Source organism: Gymnoscopelus braueri, assembly GCF_963280865.1.
Source record: "Gymnoscopelus braueri genome assembly, chromosome: 4".
NCBI classification, from domain to species: domain Eukaryota; kingdom Metazoa; phylum Chordata; class Actinopteri; order Myctophiformes; family Myctophidae; genus Gymnoscopelus; species Gymnoscopelus braueri.
Genome location: NC_137605.1, coordinates 13816026 through 13838247, shown reverse-complemented (window position 1 = coordinate 13838247; position 22222 = coordinate 13816026). Strand labels below are relative to the sequence as shown.

The following is a 22222-nucleotide window of genomic DNA, read 5'->3' as shown; positions in this document are numbered from 1 at the left end:
CTCTGTCTCTGTCTCTCTTTCTTTCAGGCCTCCTGTCTGTGTGGATCAGCACCATGCTTGCTGTGTGGCTGCTGTCCCTCCTCCAACAACTCCACCATCACGCGCCTCATTTTCTCCATATTCTTGCTTTTGGGGACCGCAGTGTCTGTCATTATGATCCTCCCTGGAATCGAGGCCTATCTCAGAGAAGTGAGTTAAACTGCCATTAAGTTAAAGTGCCTCTAAGTGCCATTTAAAGATGTTCTTTTGTCACGGGGAGCGACACAACGCCTGCATACTTACTCGCTCAGATCTGGTGGGTTGCACTTGCGCTCCTCATGTGATTAGACGCGTTTCTATGAGTTGCATACAATAGAAAGTTCAACACGTTTCACTTCTGGTGGCGGGCGGGCATGGGTGTGAGACGAGCACGAATGTGTCAGTCCTGTCAGATTGCCCGTGCCTCCCTACCTACCTGCCTGCCTGCTCGTCTCTCATTGAAAATGAATTACTAGACGTATCAGTCGCTTCCCATGTGAAAAGTCCTTAATACCAACACTGCGGTAAGTGAGGACAATGCTAGTCTGTCCTTCCTCCACTTTGGTACGAAACAAGATACATAGAAAACGAATTCCATGGATTTCCATGGAATTTGCTGTGCATCTTTGAGATATCTTGTGTGCAAGTGTAAATTATGGTCTAAGGGTGGCACTGTTTTGGTGCATGACCAATAATTTGATCACCGGCAGTGGTTCCGGTAGGAGACACAAAGAGTCTCCCTTGTGTCTCCTACCAGAACCGCTGCCTACCGGTCCGCTGGTCATCAAATTATTGGCTTAGGCAAAAAAAATATCTCCATGGGGTGACTAATCGATTGAAAAAAAGTATTTTTTTGGGTGAACTATCCCTTTAACACATTCCATGCCAGAGTTTAATCTCATAATGTACTCACCAGTGCCAGCGTTTTATTGTTGTTTTTTTGTTTTTTTCATGTCGCCACAGACCTCGCTAAATAAGTTAAAAGTGCACGTTCATTTGGTTCTAAACACACAGCGGATCTGTGAGAAACGGCCAGCGAAAATAGTTTCCAAATCCGAGCCGCCATCTTGAAGATACAGCCGATCAACGCTAAACAGTGATCAGCGAGGAGAAAAACAACAACCGAGAAAATCGAGTTTTAAACAGGATCCCAGACAGGAAGCGGATACGATCGAAAAAAACGGAACCCGAATAATTCTGTTTCCGACCGGAAACGGAAATGGATCAAAAAAATTGTGCACCTGGGGCAATTTCAATGGGAATCGGCGGTTCGCGTAGATCTACGCGACTGGCACGCTGCGGCTTTAAATAGGTTCGCGTAGATCTACGCGACTGGCATTCAATGTGTTAATGACCCACCGTAGCCGAACAAAGTTTGTTTTGTGCATGCTTTAGTCTTGTTATATTGTTTCAGTAAAGCAATAATTCAATGCTGTTTTTCAAAAATATATATGTATTTTTCCTTGTTGGCTTCTAGATCCCAGGGTTCTGCAAGGGAGGCAGTACCGTACCTCTCGTAGACCACATACCTGGTGTAGAAATCAACGAGGTGAACTGCGATGTCATCGTGGGCTACAAGTCTGTGTACCGGATGTGTTTCGCCATGGCCTGCTTCTTCTTCCTCTTCTTTCTAATCATGTTAGGTGTTCGCAGCAGCAAAGACTGTCGCGCCGTCATCCAGAATGGGTAACTGGGCTCTTACAGGTTTACTTCTGTGTAACGTCTCGTGCATGCATTCAGCATAATACTGTGTACTGTGTGTGTGTGTGTGTTTGTACGGAACTAAAGAGCAATCAACCTAGTCTATTTCCTCGAGAACATAATTCAAATTCTGGTGGATGCCAACTATAATGGACTAGGAGACCAGTAAGATAAAATAGTTCTTTAATGTGTTACTTTCAGTCCATCTGCCAATGTGCCAATAATGGATTTTCACCTGAAATTGTGTTGTATGTCTTCCAGTTTCTGGTTCTTCAAGTTCCTGATTCTGGTTGGGATTACAGTGGGAGCCTTCTTCATCCCAGATGGAACGTTTCATAACGGTACTAACAGGCACATTCACACAACAGACACATATGTTATTATTTAGCATATTTATTATTGGCTATTATTTTTGCACTTTGTCTTAACCCATTAAGACCTGGAACGCATCTGTGTCACTTAAGATTTCTTTGGCTATTCAAAAATAGCAGATATACAAGCTCATAGCGCGGCACCGAGTGCCGCGCTATGAGCTTGTAGATCTGCTATTTTTGAAAAATATAAAAAAAAAATGTTTTAGATTTTTTTCCAAAAACTGTTAGGATTTAGATTTAAAAAAAAAAATCGGCCTCAAGTCTTAATGGGTTAATGCTTTTAATGTTTTGCGTGTGGCATTTTGAATTGCCTTATTGTTGAAATGTGCTGTACAAGTAAACTGGTCTTGCTTAGTGAATTTTATTACAGTGCGAGTGCCACTGTAATAAAATGGAATTGAATTGAAAATAGAGAAGAAAGGTTGTTGTCACTAACAAGTGCACTGGCTTAATCATTCACCAGTGACTGTCTGGGATAACAGGCCTATTCTCAGTACAGCCTGGGGACATGGGGATCAGCTGTATTCACGACAGTGTCGTCATGGATTAAAGTCTGATTTCAGTCATTTGGATTCCATAGAAGCCAGCATGTCTTCTATGGAAGCCTATATGCGTCTGTGACGCATTGAGAGCTTGTAGATAGGCTATTTTCGTATTTAAAAAAACAGAAGAAAATAATAGAGCATTTGAAGTGGTCAAACCAAGGGTCTAGCATCCGGCTTGTAAATTGAGGCTATAGAGCATCGCAGTTCCCGCCCCTTCCGGGTTCCACCGCAAAATACTCAATGCATTTTTCCCATTGACATTTCCAAAAATATTTATATCAATTAATTTAAGCCTAGAATCAAGCCATCCAGGGTCCTGGTGAATCATGACCATAAAACGTTTGATTCTGTGATTTTTTTTGTTGTTGAAAACAGCAAAACAAAGGGTATTTATTAAATATAGTATATCATATAATTAAATATAAAATAAAAAAAATCACAGAAAAAAAACGTTTTATGGTCATGATTCACCAGGACCCTGGATGGCTTGATTCTAGGCTTAAATTAATTGATATAAATATTTTTGGAAATGTCAATGGGAAAAATGCATTGAGTTTTTCCTTCCGGCACCAGGAAAAACCAGGAAGTGGGCGGGAACTGCGATGCTCTATATAGGAAGAGTGACAGTTCATATGAATGACCTGTTGTGTCGCTGTTTCATCACTGTTTCACCCCTGCTGGTTGCAGAAGCAATTGGACTCTATTCAAGCGGATGGGTTTTTGGCCGAACTTTCCACTTGATTTTATTACCTTAATAAACATTGTCATAAATACTATATGCTTCCAGTCGCTAGTTTAAAGTCTTCTTTCAGCCACCATGATATGTGTTTTGGTAAATTATGGCCCCATTAATTACAAAATTAATGATATAGTAGGGTATGTTTCTACTGGTTCTACCGAGTGAAGACCCGCCCTAGCTGCGATTTCAGCCAATAGCATTAATTTCCGTTTGCATTTCGGACTGGATATCAACCGGATATTGAACAAAATAGGCTTCATTTATGGTCTGTAGAAACCAATGGCGTGATGCTGTCCACATTTTTTACGGTCTATGGGTCAAACTAGCATTTTCCATAAAACCCCAAATGATATTTCATGTGAAAAAAAACGGTTAAAGCCTCAATCTGTGATATTTTCACCTGGTTGGCTTTGTAGAACAGCAGGAACAATATTACTAAAACATCTGCATTTTACAGTTGTTTAGGAAACAGCGCTAGTGGGGGCTCCTTTCACACTGTTTCACAAATCCCATAATAATAGGACTTGGCCATACACATCTTTTTCAGTCGTGAGATTGTATTTAACCCATTGAGACCTGAAGCCGATTCTACATGTCTCCTAAATCCCAACAGTATTCTGAAAAACGTATGTTTCTATGTCAGTGGTGCTTAATCTTTTTCATGTCAAGGACCCCCAGAATTATATGTATTTGCCGCCGACCCCCATCAAAATATTTTGTTCTAGGGACCCCCAGAAGCAAAGATTTGAGTTAAAAATGTTCGCTTTAAAAATATATATATTCAAAGATTTGCACACATTTTCACGATTTTTCAAAAATAGCAGATCTACAAGCTCGTAGCGCGGCACTCGGTGCCGCGCTATGAGCTTGTATATCTGCTATTTTTGAATAGCCAAAGTGTAAAATAATGCTTTTTAGCTCAAATCTAAAAATGACACAGTTCCAGGTCTTAATGGGTTAATCCATGTGCCTTGTTTTTTCCTCTCCACCTCTAACAACAGTTTGGTTCTACTTTGGAATGGCGGGATCCTTCTTCTTCATCGTCATCCAGCTCATTCTCCTCATCGACTTCGCCCACTCGTGGAACAAAGTGTGGGTGGAGAACGCCGAAGGCGGTGAAAATAAAAGCTGGTATGCAGGTACGGTGGTGTGGGTGCCGTGGGCGTAGTCTTCGCAGGGGCCGGATTCATATTACAGACAGTAACCTGACAGACAATGAATCAGCTTGGTCTATTATTCAGTATATTCTTCTTACAAACAAGTGTGATCGCATAGCTGTCCAAGACAGTAACTCAGCCACTTTGAACCCATCGTGCATTAGTGATGCCGCAGGTCAGCTCTGGAGCCAGCACCGCCGACACGGTCATTCCCAAACGGCGTGACGACTCGAGGCACACTGGTGTGCCATGAGACGAGTCCAGGTGATGCCTTGGGATTTTGTCACAATCACACGTTATTATTGCAATGTGTTGCCAAGGTTACAGCGCCCAGCTTGGGATCACCTAAGTCACATCTCTAGATAAGTACCGGCCTGAATATTCCAGATTTTCTTAAGAGGTCTAGAAGATGAGACCAGAATAGAACAGGATATCTGGCCCAGATATCTCTGCACCAAAGATAGAACCACTAGGGAATGCGTCATATTTCAACCGCAGAAGATAAGTATTCTCAGGAACTAGTAAGTATAGCAACTTAGCTAGTATCATACATCACAATATCGTCGATATCAATCATATATACGGAACTCAAGAAGTATTGTGATCACCTTGGGCCTTACAAGCTCAATCTCAGACAAAGAAGACAAGCAAGAATGATACCTGGGTCTTGCACCCCCAGGGGCTAGCCAATTCATCATAAGACATCGTGGACTCGAGCGTGATGACGCTCGCCCCCCATAACCAGCCCTACGGAATATAATACAATATAAGATAAGAACAATATCTTCAATACACAATGTATATACCTATACAAAAAGATATTAGTCATTTTTTATGTACTACTGTATATCAGTATTATGTGCACACTCGTTTCCCTGCACAGAGGCAAAATACTATGCCCCCCAAAACATACTGTAGATCTTAAACTTTTTATTTGGCATTAGTAAATATGAATGGATCATTTACAGAGTGATCAGTGTTATAGAGGCTATTTTGCACGCATATGAATACAGATGAAAACCACGGAGCTAAACACATTCTGTCCTTCCGTTTCGTACAACAACCTGGCCATCGCTCCAAGCGTCCTAGACTCTTCTCCCTCCTGGCTACAGTACCAAGCTATGGAATGACCTCAGAACTGCAGACTCACTCACCCATTCTCACTGCATTCTGAAAACACACCACTTCAGACTCCACCTAACCCCCCTAGCACTCCTATATGACTTGTTTCTGATAGATGCTAGTTATGCTATGCAGATGTATGTTGATTACTTGTTGACATACTTAATGCTTGACAAGAAATGCAAAGACTTATTTAGATGGCATGTTGACTTCAGACAAATACTACAGGCTGCTGTAGGTTTGATGTTTACCTGGTATCCCTGTTACTTTGTAGCACTTAATTGTGGCATGTCATTTACTCTGATCTTGAATTTGTGTAAGTTGCTAGAGCCTAAATTGTAATGAATCCACCCTCAACCCATCCCGCTGTCTAGAGACAGGGGTAGTGGGTGGTCACATCCGCTATTTCAAACCCACTCTTAAATGCTTTCAATGCTGTAGGCTACCAATTGGCGTAGGCCAAGTGATGACGTTATTTGCTTGGCATGGTTTTTAATCACTTAAACCCTGTTTACCTTGTTGTTCAAATAGCAAAAGTAGCCCATCGACAACAAGCACACAACACGTTGAGTTGCAACGTGTTTTGACACGTGAGCTTGCAGCTTGTCGCCGAATGTTGATACATTTTTGCCAAATGTTCGTAAATCTTTTGCCTATTATGCCATGCCCAGAATAGAGAATTGTAGGTGTCATTTTAGATCTTAGCGTTGGCTATTCAGAAATAGCAGATCTACAAGCTCACTTTGTGCCGTGCCGCAAGCTTGTACATCTGCTATTTTTTGAAATTTTGTGGAAAATTATGAATAATTTTTAAAACATTTTTTAAATATAAATCTTCTCTTCTGGGGGGAGTGGGGCCCCCTCTGGCACAAAAAAAATGGCAGATGGGGGTCTGTGGCAAATGGGGGTCCTTGACATGAAAAAGTGTGAGAACCAGTGGGTTAACCCATTCAATCCGGGAACGCATCTGTGTCATTTTAGATGTCTTTGGCTATAAAAAAATAGCAGATATACAAGCTCATAGCGCGGCACCAAGTGCCGCGCTATGAGCTTGTAGATCTGCAATTTTTTTTAAAATCGTGAACATTTGTGGAAATCTTTGAATACATATATTCTAAAGCAAACATCTGAAAAGATGTTGTTCCAGGGACCCCCAGAAGCATTTGCAAAAAATAGCAGATCTACAAGCTCATAGCGCGGCACTCGGTGCTGCGCTATGAGCTTGTAGATCTGCTATTTTCGAATAGCCTAAGAAATCTTAAAAAGACACGGATGCGTTCCCTTCCCGGTCTTAATGGGTTAAGGCATTTAAAAGGTTTTTAACCCCGGATGTCTGTCTGTCTGTGTTGTCTCTGGCAGCCCTGTTGACCTGCACCGTGCTCCTCTACTCCATGGCCTTCACCGCCGTGGTGCTCTTCTACGTCTACTACACCCAGCCTGACGACTGCACCGAGCACAAGGTCTTCATCAGCCTCAACCTCATCTTCTGCGTCATCATCTCCGTCGTCTCCATCCTGCCCAAAGTACAGGTAACAACAGTACAACAGCACGTCTGTCTATTTGGCTTCAGGGCTTCACAACGCTTCCTGGTTAAATGGTAAATGGTGCATTTATTATAGTGCCTTCATCCAAAGCGCTTTATAACATTCATTACATTCACACATCGACTGGAGGGGGAAGCCGTACAAGGCACCAACCTGCTCATAGATAGATATGTACTTCATCAATCCCGAAAGAAATGACTTCTGTTCAACAGCTCCAGTTGCAATACATTCATACAAATTTGTCAGTAAAAGAAGCACGATGAATATATGAAAATACACTCCATCAATAGAAATAGAATATCATGCAGTAAAAAACTTTAAGTTACAAAAAATACTAAGTTAAAATATACACAGCTACAACTACAACTGACAAAATATTAGACTCCACTCCACTAAAAAACACTAATACTGTGAACGCTCTGGATCCATGTAGAATAACATGTTAGTTCTGTATCCTAACTGCAGTTTGAATATGTTTACTGAACAATAATGCTAGCATGTCTCTGAATTGCAACAGTTTATGAGGAACTTTATGACTCACCGTTGGACCAGTGGGTCTGTATGTATTATTGTTTCTTTGCAAAGATTCTGGCTCAAAGTGTTTATAGACTTGGCTGGACTTTCCCCCACTGGCGCTGGTTCAACCAGAGAAATGAGCTAACGCTTCCAGGAAATACACAATTGCAGAATGTAACACTTGTTGGTAGCGTCATGGGAACCCAGTGGTTACATGGGCAAGAGCCATATTCATTCGTAGCACGTTTTGGTCAAACAGTCTTCTCTGTTAGAGCCCCTCTTCGATGGAATAGTCTGAATTATCCCATTCAAATCTTTGAATGTATATGTTTTTTAAAGCGAACATTTTTAACTCAACTCTTTGCTTCTAGGTATTCTACAAATGTCTTCTAAATCCTAACAGGTTTCTTTTTCAAGGACCCCCAAAATGACATGTAGCCTGTTTGTCCACGGACTCCCCCATCTCAAAATATTTTGTTCCAGGGACCCCCAGAAGCAAAGATTTGAGTAAAAAATGTAGGCTATATATATTCAAAGATTTGCACACATTTTCACGATTTCTTTTCAAAAATAGCAGATCTACAAGTTCATAGCGCGGCACTCGGTGACGCACTATGAGCTTGTAGATCTGCTATTTTTGAATAGCCAAAGAAATCTTAAAATGACACAGATGAGTTCCCGGTCTTAAAGGTTAACACATTCGGTGCCAGAATTTTATAATAACCGATTACGTTCGGTGCCAGGAATCTCACCGTTGAGCTGCGCGGCGCTGTTTACGCTGTGGACTCCACGACGAGCAATCCATGTGAAACAAAGCATGTGTGCATTTTGCTCGATGGTCCTGGCTAACGCCTGGAACGATAACATCTTTACCGCGGGTCACAATGGCGGAGCGATCGCGCATACAAAATGAGTCGTTTTTCCCCAAACGTAAAAAGTTTCAGAGTTATAGGGGTTTTAGAGAAGGAGATGGAACGGAAGCGGATGGGGAGCCATGTTTTTTTGGCACGTTGATCTATAAGGCCCTTCCTTCTCAGAATCACCGTGGGTGATTCCAGAGCTGCTCCAGCCCCTCCCGTGTGGAAAAAAAACGAAAAAGACTGAAAACACGTTTCAGACCGTGTTTGGCACTCGATGTGTTAAGAGATAGCACCAATTATTTGACTTTCAAATTCAACCTTAAGCGACGGCTTAAAGCAAACCAAACTTGTAATCATGGGTGATTATCAGCTCAAGTTGTCACTGCTGTCGTTTCTATTCATATTAAACTCTTAATTGTTTTGTCTTTTGTACTTATGTTTACTTGTATTGTACTGATAGGTCTATGTTTTGTATTGATAGTTATATCACCATTTTTAACAACCTGGGCAGAGACTACAGATTATCTCAAATTTGCTCTTTGCTAACTCTGGCTCATTTACGTTGAAGTGAAAACTGGAATATTGATTAATGAGCATTGTCCCTGGTAAATAAATAAATAAGAAACATACCAATAAGAGCCAAAGCCATAAGAACCATATCCATCCAAAAGAATCTCCGCCATCAACACTGGAGATAAAACACACAAACCCTGTATGTACACAGTAAATTCCACAATGTTAAGGGTCCATTTGGTTCCATTTGTACCCTCTCTGGATTAAATTAACACTGTGTGTGTGTGTGTGTGTGTGTGTGTGTGTGTGTGACAGGAAGCCCAGCCTCATTCAGGTCTGCTCCAGGCGTCCCTCATTTCCCTCTACACCATGTACGTCACCTGGTCTGCCATGACCAACAATCCTAGTAAGTCACACTGACTCTGAACATCTATACAGGTCTCTGTCCATCTATACAGGCATCCATTTAGTCACGGCCTCTTAATATTTTGCCTTAAAAGCCACTCTGATGCAACATAACAGAATTGCTGCAAATGTACGGTAGGCTCTGTGCACTCTTGCTTTTAGCTGCACAGTTGATGTACTGCAGTATAATGTAGTCTGTCACCTGCTTCAATTCATACCAAAGATTATTCTTGACATATTATTTAAACCTGGGGGGAAAAAATACATCTCAGCTGAGTTAAATTTCAACAGCAAAATGTGTCATCAGCCCTGACAACTTTCTCTCATGGAGAATTAAAAGCCCTAAATAGGTGTTGAGCATATAATAATCCATATAATAATAATGGTAATGCATCCAGTATACTCTTGCCATCTTGGCTCTCGGCAGGCTGTAGAGCTGTGTGTGCCTTCGCTAATTAGGCAAGCACATCACAGGCAACAGCTGGTGCTGCTGTTAGCCAAGCTTCCAACCTCATAGTGCTTCTGCAAGTCTGAATCATTGGTCGACAGAAACAGTGTTGATTTCGTTGAAAACTATGACGAAAGTTTTTCGTCGACTACCTTTTTTCATTGACGAAAACCAAAAATAAATAAAAACTAAGCTAAATATATTGACAATTTCAACAAATAAAAACTAGACTAAATGTTAGTGAGGGACGAGTGGAGAAGAGATCCAGTAGAACTAAAAGACGAGTCATTTTATGTTTGGTTGCGCTCAGGTGTTGCGCTCTGAAAATAGCGTCTCTAAAAGCCCCTGGTGCTGGGTAGGAGGAGGACACCTACTGGTTGATAAGTGGTACTGCCTGAAGCTCATAAGTGCCATATCTCCCCTGGCTAAGGGGTGATTCCGTCTTGCATGAGCGGTAAATGTTTGGTTTCCCACGCGGGTTCGAATCCCAGGTGTTAACACATACTACTTGCGGAATGTAGCTTTATGTGAATTTAGTTATACTTGGATGTTCTCACTGGTTCTCAACGTCGGGTCTGGGGACCAACCAGGGGTCCAAATGGAACCTTACGGGTCTGTAACACTGAGAGTGTACAACTGGAACCAAATGGAAGTCACCATTACGGGTCCATTTGGTTCCATTTGTACACTCTCAGAGTTATATTAACACTGAGGATGTTACTGAGTAGATAGGGGTCCCAGAGATAACACATTGTATTAGATGGTGGTCCGTGGCCGGATATCAAACTTTGGGACCTTGCAATTAAAATGGTGGAGAATCACTAGTTTAACCCATTAAAACCTGCTGAGGCCGATTCTACAAAATGTCTTCTAAATCCTAATAGTTTTTTGATGTTGCTACATCAGTGGTTCTCAAACTTTTTCATGTCAAGGACCACCCAAAATGATATGTATTTGGCCGTGGACCCCCACCTCAAAATATTTTGTTCCAGGGACCCTCAGAAGCAAAGATTTGAGTGTCAAATGCTTGCTTTAAAAATATATATATTCAAAGATTTGCACAAATTCAAATTTTCACGATTTTTCAAAAATAGCAGATCTACAAGCTTGTAGCACTGAGTGCCGCGCTATGAGCTTGTAGATCTGCTATTTTTGAATAGCCAAATTTGTTTTTTTTAAATGACACAGATGCGTTCCCGGTCTTAATGGGTTAAAACCAGCTTTGTAAATGAATGTGTTCTTACTTTATTTGGTAGCTATTTGAACTTACATTCTTTTTGGAAATCAACATCTGAGATGTGTAAACACCGGGTAGCTTCAGGTGTAAAGGATGTGTGCATGCTGTGTGCGACTGTGCGGTACATAATATTTGCATATTATGGTATTTTTTCAGATAGAGATTGTAACCCCAGCCTGTTGAGCCTGGTGTCCAACGTGAGCCTGGTAGAACCCACCCCCACCCCGGGCCCAGACGGCACCACTGGGCCTCCTGTGCAGTGGTGGGACGCTCAGGGCATCGTGGGCCTCATCATCTTCCTCCTCTGTACCCTCTATGCCAGGTAAAGGGGGGGGGGGGGGACGTGTTAAAGCCTAATCTGTACCCTCTATGCCAGGTAGGCGGGGCACGTGTTAAAGCCTAATCTATTCTTGTTCATACAACAGTGACGTTCGCCGAAAATAAACTGGTTTTCGGCAAACCATCACATGATGAAGAATAAATCAGGCTTAATTCATACACTGTCCCTTCTGCTGTGTTTGTCAAAGACACTGGAATGTTAAAAAAAACTTTAATTAAAGTAGCTAAGTCAATACTTAGAGCTACGGAGCTGTTTGAACCTACCTGGCTTTCTGGCGCGCTTCACCTTTCTTTCACCCTACCGTACGATAATGTTCGATACGTTACTTTGCAGGCACGTCTTGCTTGAATGATCTAATCATTTATTATCTCCAGTGCATAAACATGATTAAAGTCAGTCTTCATGTTCTCAGCAATGAATCAAACACAGCATGCTGCCAGACATACTTTCACTCCGCAGCGGTAAAAAAAAGTGTTTGCCCTCCTGGGTCAAATACCTGACAATAACATTATGCTTCCCATCTATATACCTTTACTTTACTTTATTTGTTTATTTATGGGACAGTGCACGTTAATGAACATTCAATACATGTTATAATACAAGAATTCAATCTATTGAACATGATTGTAAACATGTAAACATGCCGGATTTAGCTAGATGCTAATTTCCATCCGTAGTCTCACATATATCTACGGAATTCAACGCTGAGGCTGATCAGTGGAATGAGTCGTTAACACCTGTGGTGCGTATGCATGTGCCTGTGCATGAATCATCAATGGGCGCATGAATATATCTGAGCTCATGGATACTCTAAACAGAGCCACCCAAAGGCCACTCAATAAACAATCACATGTGAGTTATTTTCCCAACCTAATTGGCAACAACAGTATCCTTTTGTCTCTGTCGGTGGAAACCTCACATGTCCAAAACTGTTACTTCTCAGGATTACAATTCAAAAATGGCAAAAGCTCAAAACGCGCCATGTTTCTCGCCGCGTTTCTCGCCGCGTTTCGCGCCGCGTTTCGCGCCGCGTTTCGATCTTGCAGATCTGCTACTTTTGAAGCTTTGGGTGATGCTGTAGTATGATCTAGTAGGGCATTAATTTACGGGAAAGAAACACAAAAAGTTAGAATATGGAGATAAGAGGTTTCTGCCAGACGGCGACGCTTTGTTTTTCTCACTGTCCTTGCCACTCATTCACCTTCCCTCTCTCTTTCTTCTTCTCTCTCTCCTCTTCTCCTCCAGTGTCCGTTCTTCCAGTAACACTCAGGTGAACAAGCTGATGCTGACGGAGGAGGGGGGCGGGGCCTCCGAGGGCGTGGTGGGGGCGGACGGCGTGATGAGGGCGGTGGACAACGAGGAGGAGGCGGTGGCGTACAACTACTCCTTCTTCCACTTCCACCTCTTCCTGGCCTCCCTGTACATCATGATGACCCTCACCAACTGGTACCGGTACGTCTCTCTCTGGACTGGTTTGTGTCTTATTCCTGTGGCCAGGCAGGAGGAGGACAAAGTCAGGGGACATCATGACGTTCACTGTCTGTTTTGGTGTAGCTCCGAAGAGTATATATAGGCTATACAAATGTAACCGAATGGACAACGAGTCCTCGGAATTTAATTAACTAACTATAAGCACTAAGTAGCTCTGGAGCTCTTCACGGATTCAAAATGACAGACTCAAACCCTAATGGACATTAAATTGCATGTTTTCACGTCGACGAATAAGTAATCCATGGTCACACATGCCACGTGCACTTTGATTCCACAGAGGTTTGATGCGCTTTCTGCGTGCGCTCTCCGCTCTCACTTCAACTGAAGGGGGAACAACTTTGTTCCCCCATATATATTGCTGCAGTAATCTGATCCCTGGTCAGCCAGTCTTATCATAGCAGTGCTTGATTCTAGCAGCCCGATCTCGCGGGGCATCTGCTGCTTTCACCTACAGCCAGCATACAAAGAACAACGAAACGATTTGTTGTGTATTAGCTTAGTCTGACTCCTAGTTGATCGAGTTGAGAGAGCAACTGCACACGTAGCCGGTAACAGAACGGTCATTGCAGCGAGAGGCAAGCATGCAGCCAATACACAACGACGATTGCACAACACAATGGGAGCGGTGGGGTGCTAGACCAGTGCCGGTCGGGATTTTTTTCAAATAAATAAATAGACCAGTGGTCGGTGAGATCGACAAGTTGACTGCTAATTGGGGGACATTCAGGCCCTTCTGACCCCCCTCCGGCGCCTATGCTAACAACAACACTGTCTTGAGCGATTAGGACTGTGACTGTACACGCTGTTATTTGCAAGTGATCATCAGATCGGATTTGTGTATTCAGACATCGTCTGCCTACAGTATCTGCATTGGTTGCTGCGGTAACGATGTAACAACACTTACACATGTAGGCGTGAGTAATGCTTTTGTCTGCGACGCATTGAGAGCATGTAGATGGGCTATTTTCGGTTATTATTTAAAGATAAGAGCATTTGAAGTGGTTTCTAGCAGTTATGTTCAGAAGCATCTCCCATAAAATCTTAATAGTCTTGGATATTTCATTTAAAAGCAACGGTTAAAGCCTCAATCTGTGATTTCTTCAACTGGTTGGCAGTACAGTATGTAGTACATCATGAACAATATGACTAAGATATCATTATTTTACGTATTGTGTTGTTAATCCATTAACCCATTAAGACCTGGAACGCATCTGTGTCATTTTTTGATTTCAGCTGAAAAGCATTATTTTACACTTTGGCAATTTTTTTAAAAATCGTGAAAATGTGTGCTAATCTTTGAATATATATTCTTTTAAAGCTAAAAAAAATTAACTCAAATCTTTGCTTCTGGGGGGTCCCTGGAACAAAACATTTTGAGATGGGGGTCGGCGGCCAAATACATATACATTTTGGGGGTCCTTGACATGAAAAAGTTTGAGCACCACTGACATAGAAACATACGTTTTTCAGAAAACTGTTGGGATTTAGAAGACATTTGTAGGATCGGCCTCAGGCCTTAATGGGTTAAGACCGGGAACGCATCTGTGTCATTAAAAAATTGTAGCGAGTGCTGCGGAGCTTGTAAATCTGACATTTTTTGAAAAATCTAGGACTTCTTTGCAAATCTTTCAATATATATGTATATATATAAAGCGGTAATTTTTTACTCCGATCTGTGTTTCTGGGGGTCCCTTTCTCATGCGAAATATGTTGAAATATGCTTTGCTCAAGCTCATAGCGTGGCACTGAGTGCCGCGCTATGAGCTTGTATATCTGCTATTTTTGAATAGCCAAAGAAATCTAAAATGACATCGAAAACCACTGCCGTTCTCCCCTCTACCACTAGAGGGCAAAGGCCTCAAGCCGTGCTCGGGAAATCAACCCTTCACAGTGAATTGAGTTTATTACAGCTATACATCTCAAAGCACCATGTTCAGCACGGGGGAGAGAGAAATGGCCTATTCTCTGCCAGTAATTAAAACACTTTTGTATTGATCTGCGCAGTTAGAACCTCCACAAATTGGACGGTGGAGTGTTGTTTTTTAAGTGCTACTTATTAACCACATCAACCCTAGCGTGCCCTTTCTGGGCATGTCATCATAGCAAACATTCGACAAAAATAGCAGATCTACAAGCCCTACAAGTAGTTATTGTAGCATCATTTTAACCACTTAATAATCCATTTATACGTTGGCTATTCAAAAATAGCAGATGTACAAGCTCACAGAACGTCACTTTGTGCCGCACTGCAAGCTTGTACATCTGCTATTTTTGAAGAATATAAAAAAAGTTTGGAAACTAATGAACATTTTTTATTTTTTTTAAACATAAATTTTCTCTTTTGGGAGTCCCTGGCACAAAACATTTTCAGATTGGGGGTCCACGGCCAAAATACGAAACAGTTTGAGAATACTGGCCTTAATTGTAAATGGCTTGTCCTCTTGTGTGCTCCATCCATCCATCCAGGCCAGACACCACCATGCAGGCCATGCAGAGCAGCATGCCAGCTGTGTGGGTGAAGATATCCTCCAGCTGGCTGGGTCTGCTCATGTACCTCTGGACCCTGGTGGCCCCGCTCGTGTTCACGGACCGAGACTTCAACTGAGGCCCTCGTCGTCCTCCTCCTCATCATCATCATCATCATCACCTTCGTCATGAAGTGGTTGTATAGTTGCTGTTTTATCTTAATAAGCTTAAGGATTATACTATGAAGGATATTGTAAAGGAAGAAAATGTTTGATGATTATTATTTCCGTTATTGTTTGAGGTTTGTTCATTTCTGTTGTTTACTCCTCTTGGCTGCTCCCATTTCGGGTTTGATCATTTCTGTGAAGTTGTACGGTAGAAAATATCTTGTCACTTTTTCCTTTTTAATCGTCATGCTGACCACAACAGGGTTTTTAGCCACGCAAAGTTGTTTGATTTGCCAACAAAGTCTTCCTCTAACATGGCGATTTCACCGGGAAGCTCAGACACTAAAGCAATGCCTCAGTAACAAGGTACATATTAAGTAATGACTCAATGATAAGGTACGCAAATGATGACTCCGAGTATAATAAGATACAGACTGTAAAATCCTCAGTATTCATTTATCCATCGGTAACTCTGAGCATGTACAAATGTACAAACATTTGTACATGCTTGGAGGTCAAAAATAACACAGAGGATTTTACTGTAAACTCAATACCTCACATGTTTCAGTGGAGGGGGGATTCCATCTCAGAAGTAAACAAGGAGCGTGTGTGTGTGGGGGGTTTCCCCTGATTGGCAGGGAAACCCTCTTCAGAGCCCCCCTATGAGCCTGGGTGTAGCACTGAGATAAGACCCGGGCTGGGGACACACCCTGTAGCTCAACCACCACAGAGTGTTCCCCTCGTGCACGTTAGTCTTGGCAGGCTGTTGAGCCGATTACACAACAATGATGACATCAAAAACAGCCGCACTCACTCCGCACTTACTCAAGTAACAGTCTTTTAGTAGTCTTTTCTGCCTCAGGCTGAAAAGACACTAAAATACTGTTACTTTAGGGTGACCAATGTATTCAGCTCCACAAACAAATCAATGCACACGTTCGGCGTGCTCGCGCGCCTATTCATGATGCACGTTCATGCACAGGCACATGTATACGCACCATAGGTGTTAACGACTCATTGACATCAACCTCAGCGTTGAATTGAGACACGCAAAGCATTTGTTCATGCTTTCTGATAGGTGAGCATGTTAACATGAAAAGAACATGATAAACGTCTATGCAACCACTGAAAGCAACTATTATTATTGAAATTCTGGGCGGAAACAGGGACAATTTCCTAGTGCATGTTGAAAAACCGGGACATACAACCGCCTCCCCCATGACAGCCGGGGCGCCTGATGGAGGGGAAGGGAGTCAGTTGGCTCTCATGCATTGAAGGAAGCATGAGCTCGGCCCTGGCCTCCCCAGGCTGTGGGGGACTGGTGTAGCGCTGGTGTAGGGCTGGTGTAGCGCCCAGGATCACTTAGGAAATTGGCACCGGGTGAAAAAAAAATGGGTTACAAAAAAAAGGGACATACTGTATGAGTGTTTTCGAGATATTTGGGAGATAACGGGACGTCTGATCACCCTATGTTACCTGTGAGTGCGGTTGTTTTTTATGTCAGTATTGCTTGGAATCTTGAAAGATTACAGTTCCTGTGTAGTAGTTGAGGCGCGCCGAACCTTTGAAGTGACCAATACACAGCATGTCAAATCCTCAGCTATTTTTAGGGCTGCAGCTATCGATGATTATCTTGATTTATACCGGTGTCTCACATCAAAACATATCACATCTATGAGCTATGATAGAGCTCATAGAGCTACAGTACTCTATGAGAATCTATGAGATTGTAGATTTTGCTCTTTTCCGTGCAAGACATGATGCACAACAACCCAGTATAAATCAGGCTTAAGAAGATCTATAATCTATAGTTGCAGCCCTAGAATAGCTGAGGATATCGTCTCTGTCGGGTGGAAATCTCACATGTCCAAAACTGTTACTTCAAATTCAAAAGTGGCAAAAGCAGCAGATCTACAAGCTCAAAACGTGTCGCTTCGCACCACGTTTCAAGCTTGTGGATCCGCTACTTTTGGTTCTTTTGTGTGACGCTGTTGTATGATCAAGTAGGGCATTAATTTACGAAAAAACACAAAGTGAGAATATGGAGATAAGAGGTTTCTGCCCGACATCAACGATATGAGATGTTGTGTATTAATTTAACCCCTAAGCTATTCCAACCCGTAGCTGGTTCATCTCTGGTGCTATGCCCCTCCACTGTGTTTGGCATGATAACAGCCATGTTATAATGTCTCTATACAGTCTCTGTGTACTGGTGGAGCAGACCAGACATCTGTTGATCTGTAGCATCACAGGATGTGCAGTGGCTTGGTTGAGAAGGTGCTGATTATTATAGGGATGCACCGATGTATATCAGCCGTATATCGGCATCGGCCGCTATTCGCCTTGTTCACTACTATCGGCATATCGGCAAATAAGTTGACATTCACAGATGTTTATCTGTTGTTTTGAGGCAAAAAAAAATGTTATTTTGTATTTATTTCCCTGGCATGAAGGGGAAATTAATAACAACCAAAACAGTAATAAACACATATCAGTATCAATATCGGCTATCGGCCAAATTGTGATTTTAAACATTGGTATCGGTATCGGCCCAGAATGTCCATATCGGTGCGTCCCTAGTGCTGATGATATCCTGAACTTCACACCGCTGGGCAAAAACTAAACACCACCTGTATGCTGGCAGAATGTTACCATGCTCTCTCTAGTGTTGTCATGAAAAAGGGAATTATCATTTGTGTGGCAGTTTACGAAACAATAATGATGCATTTCAGTGATGATGTGTTGCTGTTAAAAATGGTATTGATGACGTTGGTGGGTGGTACCGTAATTTCATGCATCATGTATTTGCCTCTATATTAATATGAACAGAATTCAATTCAAATCACTATATTTTGTGTGTAACGTAACATGTAGTGAGAATGTTATTTTTTTTGGCACTGTCTGGGGGAAGAAAAACTTTGAAAGTTATGTATTTTCCAGCATTTCAAAATGTATGAACCGAATCTCATGTCTTCTCTGGCTGCTTGTATGGTTGAGTATTGTGAATGGAAATGACTTGGCAAAATTCTGTCAGTCAGATGTATATGAGGCATGTAGGAGATAATATAGTAGGTATTTCATATGTCCGCCCTGCTAATGAATTCATCGGTTTGGACGATGATCCTTCAGTATTGATTGATTGAAGAATTGTCAGCTAGAAGTAATGTTTTTAAAAAGTGCCTTTCTATAGTCCTGCGTTTCAAAGAAGAACACGTGCATAATTTCTAGCTCTGGTCCATAGCGTTAGAAGGAGCTCTCCTTAACGCTATGGGACTTTTGAGCCTTGGCGCATGCACCACAGGCTGCGCAGACTCTCGTCTGTAGTAAAAATGTAAAATACACTTTTGCTACTCACCAAAACAAAGATGGACTTATGGAGTTGAAAGTATGCTCTACTTAGCGGGAACACTCTGAGCCCCCCACCTCACGTCTAAAATACACTTTTTGGACAGAAAAGAAAATATTTCACCAGAAGGAAAAATCTGGTCAATAGAAAAATTCCATTGACCAGATCTGTAGAGGGTGCAGTGGAGTAACCAGGGAAATATTTTATTTTCGGGACAAAAAGTTTATTTTAGATGCTCAGTGTCCCCACTAAGTAGAGTAGGCTTTGAACTCCATGAAACCGTCTTTGTTTTGGTGAATAGCAAAAGTGTATTTTTAATTTGTTTACTAAAGACGAGAGGCTGCGCAGCCTGCGCTACTGCGGGTGTGAGGGGAAAGGATCGAAAGTATCATAGCGTTAAGGAGAATTCTTTCTAACGCTATGGACCAGAGCTACATAATTCCTATCCTATGTGTACTTATTGTGCCTTGCCTCAGGCATGGTGGTGAGTCAGCCGTTTGCATGTCTCAAGGCACAGGCCTATTTCATTCAATGATATTGGAAATGTTTGTGTAAATAGTGTTTTTAATAAAGAGGCCTCACTCTGTTTTGGGTAAATTATTTGTAATGCCTTCTTCTCACTTTCACTTTGCTCTGTGTTGTTGTTTTTTTCATAAATTTCCAAACTTTGCCCACTAGGTGGAACTCAAGTCTTCCGGTCATCCTTATTATTATCCTGTGGGAGCAACAATGGAATCTTCATCGGGTGGGTCCCTTTATAAATATAAAATATGTTATATGTTAAATTTATATTTATTTAATAATAAGTTTGATTTATAACACACTTTACATTTGAAGCAAATCTCAGTGCTAGAGAGTAAGAACATTGGCTTGTTTTCCTTATTAAAGTTGGTTCCTTCCTGTCCTTCCTGTGAAGCGATTTTGGGTAGAATAGCGCTAGCCTATATAAATCTGAACTATAATCATTATTATTATTATTATAAAAAAGACAAACTATACACAGCTAGAAGAGTTAAATAGTTTAAAACACATACAACCAGTGCAGCTAGGCAAATGGCTTATTATTGCATTATTATTATTATTAGTGTTATTATTGTCTGTGTATTGCCTACACTGATACAGAATACAGACGGAAGATGTACAGTAAAACAAAACAAAACGGATGTCTTTCACCTGCCCTAATTGGCAGGAAAAGCAACAACGTCTGAGACGTTGCACTTTTACCAGGAAAGCACTGCTTGGCCTCCAGTTGAACGGGTGTTGTTAGATGTGGTGACCCTTTCAGAGACCGCTTATCTCCAGAGGCGACTCCGAAGCAGACGGAGTGCTATCTATCTGGTTTCGCTGAGTTGATGATGATAGCGTTCCTCCATCAGATTGTTGCTACGGGGGCTCCTGATCCCCCACAGATTAGACTGAGGAGGAAGGAGGTCACCGGAGAGGATGGGGTTCACCACCACAGCCTGCTGTGTAGCAGTGTTCATTTCGTCGACTAGAACTATGACAACAAAAAAATCGGCCACCTTTTTAACCTATTAAGACCGGGAAAGCATCCATGTCATTTTTTATTTCATTCGGCCACTCAAAAATAGCAGATATACAAGCTCATAGTGCGGCACCGAGTGCCACAAAGGCAAATCTTTGAATATATATATATTTTAAAGCCAACATTTGTCAAATATTTTGTTCCAGGGAGCCCCAGAAGCAAAGATTTGAGTTACAAATTTTGTTTCAAAAAAATATATGTATTCAAAGATTTGCACAAAATGTTCAAGATTTAAAACAAAATAGCAGATCTACAAGCTCGTAGCTATGAGCTTGTAGATCTGCTATTTTTGAATAGCCAAAGTATAAAATAATGGTTAAAATCTAAAATGACACATATGCGTTCCTGGATTGAATGGGTTAACTGACGAAAACTAAATAAAAACTAAGCTATTATGACTAAAACTATGACTAAATATATTGACAATTTCGTCAAAAAAAATGTAATTGTTTCATAGATTAAAATGTTAGGGAGGGTCTAGTAGAGAAGAGATCCAGTAGAACTAAGACAAGTCATTTTATGCTTGGTTGCCACGCTCCGAAAATAGCCGATCTACAAACTTGTGAGGTTGTAGATCTGCTATTTTCGGTAGCCGGTCTACAAATCGGGCATTACTACGCCATCAATGCCTGCCAAAATAGATTTTAGTCGACTAAATCAACTGTAGCTTTAGTTAGACTAAAATCGTGTGATATTTACTGCCTGGTAGGTCAACAACATTTCTTTTCAGATGAAAATATGACTAAAACAAAATGGAGTTTTATTCAAAAGACTGACTAAAACTGCATTCAAATCTGGTGTCACAATGAACAGTGCTGTCAGTGCTGTGTATTGTTATGTGGGCCTGGTAAACAAGTCAGTGAAACGACTTGTTATTGTGCAATCACTGTGTGTCTGGCGGGTGGTAGGAGCCCTCGGCCACACTGCACCGCCACACCCCTTGCAGTGGTTCCCTTTCTACGCCTTAAAGCTGTGGCTGTCACAAACATGTTCATGTCAAGGTCCCCCAAAAGTATATATTAGGCTGCTGCAGACCCCCATCTGAAAGGGTTTCAGATGGCTGGAACCCTTTCAAGGACCTCTAGGGTGTCCCCACACCCCACTTTGAGAACCGCTGTCTTATACTGTAACTATAGAATCAGTTAGACGGGTGAAAGTCAATTTATCATTTTACATTTTAGCTATAACCATTATTTTATACTTTGGCTATTCAAAACTAGCAGATATACAAGCTCATAGCGCGACACCGAGTTATGTTACCGCTATGAGCTTGTAGATCTGCTATTTTTGAAGAATCTTGAATTGTTTTGCAAATCTATGGATATACTTTTAAAGCCAACATTTTTAACTCAAATCTTTGCTTCTGGGGGGTCCCTGGAACAAAATATGTTGAGATTAGGGTCCACGACCAAATACATATGATTTTGGGGGTCCTTGACATGAAAAGGTTTGAGCAGTGAGCACCACTGATATTATAGCAACATACGGTTTTCAGAAAACCGTTAGGATTTAGACATTTCTAGATTCCCGTTCCCGGATTGAATGGGTTAAAAGCTGTTTCATTTACCCAGGATTTGAACCCGGGTCTCCCACACACTCTTACGGGAGACCAAACTCATGATGCGAAACCTGCAGAGCTAGTTCAGGCAGGCAGACAACTCGAGGCAGCTCGCCAAACCCTGATCAG

At 41.7% G+C, this 22222-nt stretch overlaps 1 protein-coding gene across 1 annotated transcript in view; it reads left to right on the top strand.

The window, feature by feature from the left end:
• serinc2l (serine incorporator 2, like) overlaps positions 1-19575 on the top strand; it is a 21304-nt gene extending 1729 nt beyond the window's left edge. Inside the window, exons 2-10 of the mRNA XM_080427363.1 lie at positions 28-189; positions 1496-1704; positions 1981-2060; positions 4379-4516; positions 7016-7185; positions 9405-9495; positions 11336-11501; positions 12765-12971; positions 15477-19575. Coding sequence (XP_080283489.1) covers positions 28-189; positions 1496-1704; positions 1981-2060; positions 4379-4516; positions 7016-7185; positions 9405-9495; positions 11336-11501; positions 12765-12971; positions 15477-15615 — 1362 coding nt within the window. The 3' untranslated portion in view covers positions 15616-19575. The remainder of the gene's footprint in view (positions 1-27; positions 190-1495; positions 1705-1980; positions 2061-4378; positions 4517-7015; positions 7186-9404; positions 9496-11335; positions 11502-12764; positions 12972-15476) is intronic.
• The last annotated feature ends 2647 nt before the right edge of the window (positions 19576-22222 follow it).